This window comes from Hippopotamus amphibius, chromosome 12, assembly GCF_030028045.1.
Source record: "Hippopotamus amphibius kiboko isolate mHipAmp2 chromosome 12, mHipAmp2.hap2, whole genome shotgun sequence".
Lineage (NCBI taxonomy): Eukaryota > Metazoa > Chordata > Mammalia > Artiodactyla > Hippopotamidae > Hippopotamus > Hippopotamus amphibius.
In genome coordinates this window covers 89,271,273-89,277,733 of record NC_080197.1, presented here as the reverse complement: position 1 = coordinate 89,277,733, position 6,461 = coordinate 89,271,273, and the positions used below count along the sequence as shown (strand labels likewise).

Here is a 6,461-nt window from a genome sequence, read left to right as displayed (position 1 = left end):
TACCCTTAGCATCTAGACAACCCCTGTGCTCAACGCATAGTTGAGGATGGCTTTGGCTGCCAGCGCTTTCCGCCTTTCTCTCCCTCTGGAAACCTGACTCGAGCCTTTTCCAGCGTTTCCGGGGGACCTCACGCATCCCCACTGGACCAGCCGCTTCAAGTCCCGAGAGGCCCTGCTCCCACCCCTGCGCCAACTCTCTGGCGCCCTCTACCGGCGGCGTTAGCTGGGCCGCGAAGAGCGCATGCGCGGGCTCACGCGGGCGTCCCCGGGCCAGGCTGCCATTCGGCGCATGCGCTCCGAGTGCGGGCAGGTCCGGAGACCCAAGGGGAGGGTAAACCCGTCAAAGCGGGCAGGTGCTGGGTGTCCGGCCCGGAGACGAGCAGCCGGGAGTTCGTGTCCTGCAGGTCTGGGGTCTTCGGCAATAGCTCTCCCCTGGGCGCCTCTGGTGGGCTCGGAGCGCCCTTTTTGCCAAGGGGCGTGACCTGAGCCCGCCCCCTGCGTGTGGGAGTGGAGGGGGATGGGGAATCTTTGAGGCCTGTTTTTAGTTTGCTGCCTGTTGATCGTCGGGGAGGTTTTCTCGAGGAGGGAGCAGAGTTTGCAAATAGTGGACAGGAAGGGGTGAGGCCGGACCACGGTGAGGAGCTGGGCAGGTTGTCGGAGGCTGTCCCGTTCCTCCAGCTGTGTGTGTCGGAAGTCGGAGGGGGATTAGGGAGCGCCGGTGCAACAGGAGGGGCCTGGTGGAAATTGTGCAGGTGTTTGGGATCACACTCAGGACGGCAGTTTGGTCACTTTTGTGTTATCACTTTTATCATAGAAAGATGTGCGGCTGCTCACACGCACTCACTTGCCTCTTTGCATCCTAGGACATGACACACGTGGCACATCCTGGCCATGGGGTCCCAGCATTCCGCCTATGCTCACCCCTCTTCCTGCAAGCGGAAGAAAGCAGATGACAGGGAGGATTTGCTGGCTGAACGTGAGCAGGAAGAAGCCATTGCTCAGTTCCCATATGTGGAGTTTACTGGGCGAGACAGCATCACCTGTCTTACATGCCAGGGGACAGGCTACATTCCAACAGGTGAGCGTCTTTGGTGATCATGGGAAGGACGATTCCCCAAGGAGAATCCCAGGTTACCCCCAGGGCTTCTCCTGTCTCCCAGACGAAACTTTTCTTCTAGGCAGCAATACCACAGCCATAGGCCAGGCCCTGAGCAGGAGCGAGCTCAGCTGACTCCATAAACTTGGGCAGGTTCCACAACTTCTCTGGGTTTCCTAATACTCGAAAGCCTTGCTTTTCTTCACTTCCACTCTTCTGTGCATTGTTTCCTTGGTTTGGAGCATTTGATTTGCTCTACATTGTGGGATTTGTTGACAGGCACGTTTCTTTTTCTTTTTTTAATATCTGGTTGTCCTTCTGAAATTTATTTTATTATTATTATTTTTTTTTGGCCACACCATGCGTCATGCAGGATCTTAGTTCCCCAGCCAGGGATCGAACCTGCACCCCCTGCAGTGGAAGTGCGGCGTCTTAACCACTGGACTGCCAGGGAAGTCCCTGACAGGCACATTTCTTTATTGTTCTCACTCATAAGGCCTGGCGTGGCTTTGTAGGGGAGTAGCAGACACCATCTTGGAAGCTTCTGTTCAAGGAAGCAGATAGTGAATCATTAACAACCTAAGGTCTGAAAAATAAATCAAGTGGGAGGAGAAAAACATGTACAGGAGTGGAGCCTGGATTGGGTACAGAATCATCTATCACTAAGTTGGCTCTCAAAAAGTCCTAGCAGTTTAGATGGAAAGTCACAGAGGTTTAGAGCTGGTAAGAACCTTAGAAACTGTTTACTCCAAAACCTTCATTTTACAGATGAGGACACAGTGACCTAGACAGGTAATGATTTCCCCTAGGCTGTCCTGCAGCTGAAGGCCACACAGCAGCTCAAAGCCAAGCAACAGCTCAAAGGCATGCAGTAAAGCCAGAACAAGATCCTAGATTTCTCAACTCCCATGTTACTGCCCTGGCAGCACTGATAGATGTTTTATAATATGTAGGACTCTCTACATATTTACTTGTTTCTTGTTCATTAGACCCAGAGTGTGAAACTAGTATCTTAGAAACGTCTAATTCCAGACACATATATGTTGTGGCAGGCTGCTTTGTATGTGAAAGAAAGCACTGCAATACGTGGCATCTATTTTACTGAAATTGTTATTTGTTTCTTCTCTAGAGCAAGTAAATGAGTTGGTGGCTTTGATCCCACACAGTGATCAGAGATTGCGTCCTCAGAAAACGTGAGTCACCCACTTCTTTCCTGTTAATGCCTACAGCTGTCCCTAGTCCCTTTTTCTGTGTATGAATGCCAGTTATCTGTTCTTGTAAATTCCCCACTTCCTTTAATACTATTTGCTCAAGCAAGATGCCTCTGCCCCCATCACAATCTGGGGAAGGAAACTTGAAGCTAGAAACATTCTGAGGGCAGAGGCCAAATGAAGCAACTGAATTGAAAGGAAGTGGAGAAGAGGGTGTCCTGGGAGGTGAAGAGGTGTTTCCGTCCACACAGCTCCTCTCTTCAGCTTCTCTTCCCAGATTGCAGACAGCATTCAGATGGGTTTGAAAGGCTTCTCCCGCTGCACTCATTCTTGCCTGGTTTGTGACTCCCGGCTCTTTGTACTTTCTTGTCCCTCCCCGCCTCATTTCCTGATTTTGCATTTAATCTTGACTGATTGGACCTTGATATCTGACCACCTGGGTTGATCATGTGCTTTGTTGTTTGCAGTAAGCAGTATGTCCTCCTGTCTGTCCTGCTCTGTCTCCTGGCATCTGGTTTGGTTGTTTTCTTCCTGTTTCCACATTCGGTCCTCGTGGATGATGATGGCATCAAAGTGGTGAAAGTCACGTTTAATAAGCAGGACTCCCTTGTCATCCTCGCCATCACGGTAAGGTTAGGGGCTCCCTTCCTGGGTCGTGCGCCTGCGAGTCTTGTACCCAGGACACTTACACATGTTTCCTCTCTTGCCCTGATGCAGGCCACTCTGAAAATCAGGAACTCCAACTTCTACTCTGTGGCAGTGACCAGCCTGTCCAGCCAGGTTCAGTATATGAACACCGTGGTTGGGTCATACGTGACAACTAACGTCTCCCTCATTCCACCTCGGAGCGAGCAGCTGGTATGACATCCTTTTAGGATCCTGGCCCTGCGGGCCTGAGAGGAAAGTAGGGGCTGTGGGATGCTGTCACCTCAGTACTTTCCTCTTTCTCTCCTCATTTCCACTTGTAGGAACTAGCTGATGAGGAAGACCTGATGAGCTCTGTAATTATGAAAAATTAGGGAAAATATCAGCTAGCGTTTAAGTGTTACAAGAAATGAAAGAATTTGTAGGAGAAAGCAATTTGCCAGCAATCAAGAAGAGACCATTTGATAGTCTGGGGTCCATTGGCCTCTCAAAAGGGAAGAGGTTGGAATATTTATTAGAGGTTTATCGTCTAGATTAGGGGCAATCTTGGGGAAATATTTTGTACGTGTTAAAAAAATGTTCCCAGGTCCTTGGGTTGCTAATAATAGTACTGTTCTGTGTCAAGCCTGCCTAGCCACAGACTGACTCTGGTGTCTTATTTTCAGGTGAATTTTACCACGAAGGCTGAGATGGGAGGACCATTTTCCTACGTATAGTAAGGACAGTGTTCTCTATATGTGTGCTTTTTACTGGATGAAAAGCATTCGGAGTTGAGCTCAGTTGATGAGGGCTGGTCCTGCCTCAGGCTCCAGCCGTTGGCCTGTGGGTTCCCTAGCTTTAGGTCATCTTCAGGTTTATGTGGAGGATGTGATATTTGATAGGTGACTAAAGTGCTCAAATTTCTAAAAGAGAACATTAGGCCACTAGAAACATTTCCAAGCTCCAGCATTTTGGGATGGGTATAAAAAAACAGAAAGATGGTGACGTGAGAGGATGGATGGACACTGTGGGAACTTGGAACTAGTGAGCCAGGGCAGCACTTAGGCCAGAAGGGCGGGTGTGGGACAGGGGAGGCACCCAAACGGGGCTGACTTCTCCTCAGTTGGACAGTGTAACTCAGCGCTTCTGCTGATTCCCCTTTTCTAAAACAAAAAAACAAAAAACCCAAAATGACCATTTCTCTATTTGCTGTTTGGCAGCTTCTTCTGCACATTGCCCGATATCCTGGTGCACAACATAGTGGTCTTCATGCGGTACGTAGCTCACTTCCTGTGCCCAGGGCCTTTGTGTTTGAGCCTGGACCGTCAGGCCGAGTGAGCTGGCCACCTTTGCTCGGGAGAGCCTGTGGGACCCACAAACCAAGGAGGGGATGCCCAATGCCTTACAGGCACAGATATGGCAGAGCCTTGCTACCTTTAGAGGCAGTGTCCAAGTCCCTGTCACAGATCACCGGAGTCATGGTGAATGGTTAGACATAGAATTTTCTCCGTGAAACGGAGTCGAGTTGTATGATCCCTTTAGAATCCTGATGGGACTGGTAAAGAAGAGAAAAGCTTTCTCAAGGCATAAGCCCTGGGCATCTGGCCAGACTTACTCTCTCATCGCACCAGTTACATGTCATGGACCGGTAGCGTTATTTCTAGAACCATGACTGTTAAATTTGCAAGTGACGAGGGTCTGCTGCAGACATTTGAAATAAGCGGGTTTCGAGCAGGGTTGCTTAGCCTTGGCACTATTGACATTTTGGACCGGACCGTTCTTTGTTGTGAGGGGCTGTTCTCTGCATTGTAGGACGTTTTACAGCATCCCTGGCCTCTACCCACTAGATGCCAGTCACACCACCTCCTCCCCCACTCAGGTGTAACACCCTCAGATGTCTAGACGTTGCCAAAAGTCCCCTGTGAGATAAAATCGTCCTCGGTTGAGAACCATTTATTTAGAAGGTCAGCTCAGGGCAGTGTCTCTGGGGAGGTGGAAAGATCCTCTGACCTTCTGGTTGTATAACCATGAAGATATGCATCTGGGACTTGTGGATATTATTCCCTGAGCTTGCAAGAAATTACTTAGGCAGTCTTTCTCACTTATTTCATCTCAGAAACAGAATTAATTCTTCTTGGTTTTCTTTTCCCTAGAACTTCGGTGAAGATTTCCTACATTGGCCACGTGACCCAGAGCTCCTTGGAGACACATCACTATGTGGATTGTGGAGCAAATTCCACAGCTGTTTAGAAACTGCTCTTGGTTCTTCCAGGGCATCACCTGTCAGAAGAGACACAGCATCTGTTCCTGGGGCCTGAGCCCTGTACCTACCCCAGGTGATAGAACCAGAGGAGAAACTGGTTCTCTCAATCCCCAGCAAACATCCTCCTGCCACTTGGGAGGAAAACTCCTCTCTGTAGCACGACTTACATTTCTCAGATCCAGCAGGATCACTGCCTTGTGCCTAGCCTATGCCCAGCAAATAGTAGGTATTCAAAGAAGGTTTGAAGAGTTTGAGATCTTTTCAGCTGTTCTTGGGGCATTATAAATTGAAATCATACCAGGGTTCTAGGTTATCAGATGATAGAGTGATAAGGAAATAGAACTGTCAGTGCAACTGCAGAACTATTGTCGGGACCTCATCCCAGAAGAGGCAGCAGGGAGGAAGCATTTGAATACATTGAAGAAGAAAGCACAGACCATTCAACGTGTGAAATTTTTTCATCTGCTTCCGAATACCTAGGAATTTAATTTTTAGAAAGAAACAACTTTTTTTTTTCCTGTAGGAAGTTAAAATTGTTTTTACCAAGAGTGTATGTGGGGTCTGATTTACCCTTCTTCCATTGGCCGGAACATGGATTGGGGCATTTGGTAGAAAAATAAACCCGGCTTTTGATTCATCTGTGTGTCCTCTGATTGCCTGGATGTCTCAGTAAGGCAGCTCTGGGGGACTGCAGAATAGTTGCCTGCCAAGTGGATCAGCACGGGATGGGCAGGGAAGAGAAGAAGCCCTGCTTGTGCTGTCCCCGTGAGCTCCTACTACAGGAAGCGGCCTCCTGCCAGGGCAGCCTCTTTTTTGTCCGCCTGCCTCTGGTGGTGACAGGCTGTCCTATTGCTGTTCTAGAACAGAGCACTCAGTGCCTCCTGGAGGTGGGAAGAGGTAGAGCAGTGATGCCTGAGGAGAGAAAAGCTACTTGCCTGAGGAGGAGTAATTTGCTAATGAAGAGGACCTTGTTTGAAGTTGAACGTTTCTTGAACTGTCTCCACTCTCTCTGCCACCAAAGAGCAGGCACCAGCCCCAGGATGGCAGGCATCTAGGGAGAAGCTTGAGCAGCCGGGTTTCAGAACTCTGCTGAGATGGGCTCAAGCTCCTTCACCAGCACTGGTGCCTCAGGAAACCCTAACAGCAACAGGTGGTGGCAGAGGGTCTATTTTCATTTTTGTCTGCATTCCCATAATGCAGTATGAATGAGTTTTGCACTCTGCATCTTTAGACTAAGGCTAAATTTCATGGCTGTTTGGTTGATACT

At 49.1% G+C, this 6,461-nt stretch overlaps 1 protein-coding gene across 3 annotated transcripts; it reads left to right on the top strand.

The window, feature by feature from the left end:
• The first annotated feature begins 266 nt into the window (after nt 1–266).
• TMEM106C (transmembrane protein 106C) lies at nt 267–5,831 on the top strand. 3 transcript variants are annotated; one of them, XM_057703859.1, is made up of 8 exons: nt 267–404; nt 864–1,078; nt 2,226–2,289; nt 2,775–2,934; nt 3,025–3,165; nt 3,618–3,667; nt 4,152–4,205; nt 5,085–5,831. In XM_057703859.1, exons 2-8 carry the CDS (start codon nt 892–894, stop codon nt 5,179–5,181), a joined length of 753 nt encoding a protein of 250 aa, XP_057559842.1. In that variant the 5' UTR covers nt 267–404; nt 864–891; the 3' UTR covers nt 5,182–5,831. The 3 variants fall into 3 exon arrangements, with proteins under 3 accessions (XP_057559842.1, XP_057559840.1, XP_057559841.1); XM_057703857.1 differs by lacking the exon at nt 3,618–3,667; XM_057703858.1 differs by lacking the exons at nt 267–404; nt 3,618–3,667 and adding an exon at nt 520–634.
• The last annotated feature ends 630 nt before the right edge of the window (nt 5,832–6,461 follow it).

Bases quoted from the DNA above. Each gene is read 5' to 3' on its own strand.
- TMEM106C (XM_057703857.1), top strand. From the start codon at position 892: ATGGGGTCCCAGCATTCCGCCTATGCTCACCCCTCTTCCTGCAAGCGG. The intron at 2,290-2,774 runs GTGAGTCACCCA...TGTTGTTTGCAG, and splicing joins AGATTGCGTCCTCAGAAAAC to TAAGCAGTATGTCCTCCTGT. The intron at 3,166-4,151 runs GTATGACATCCT...GCTGTTTGGCAG, and splicing joins CACCTCGGAGCGAGCAGCTG to CTTCTTCTGCACATTGCCCG.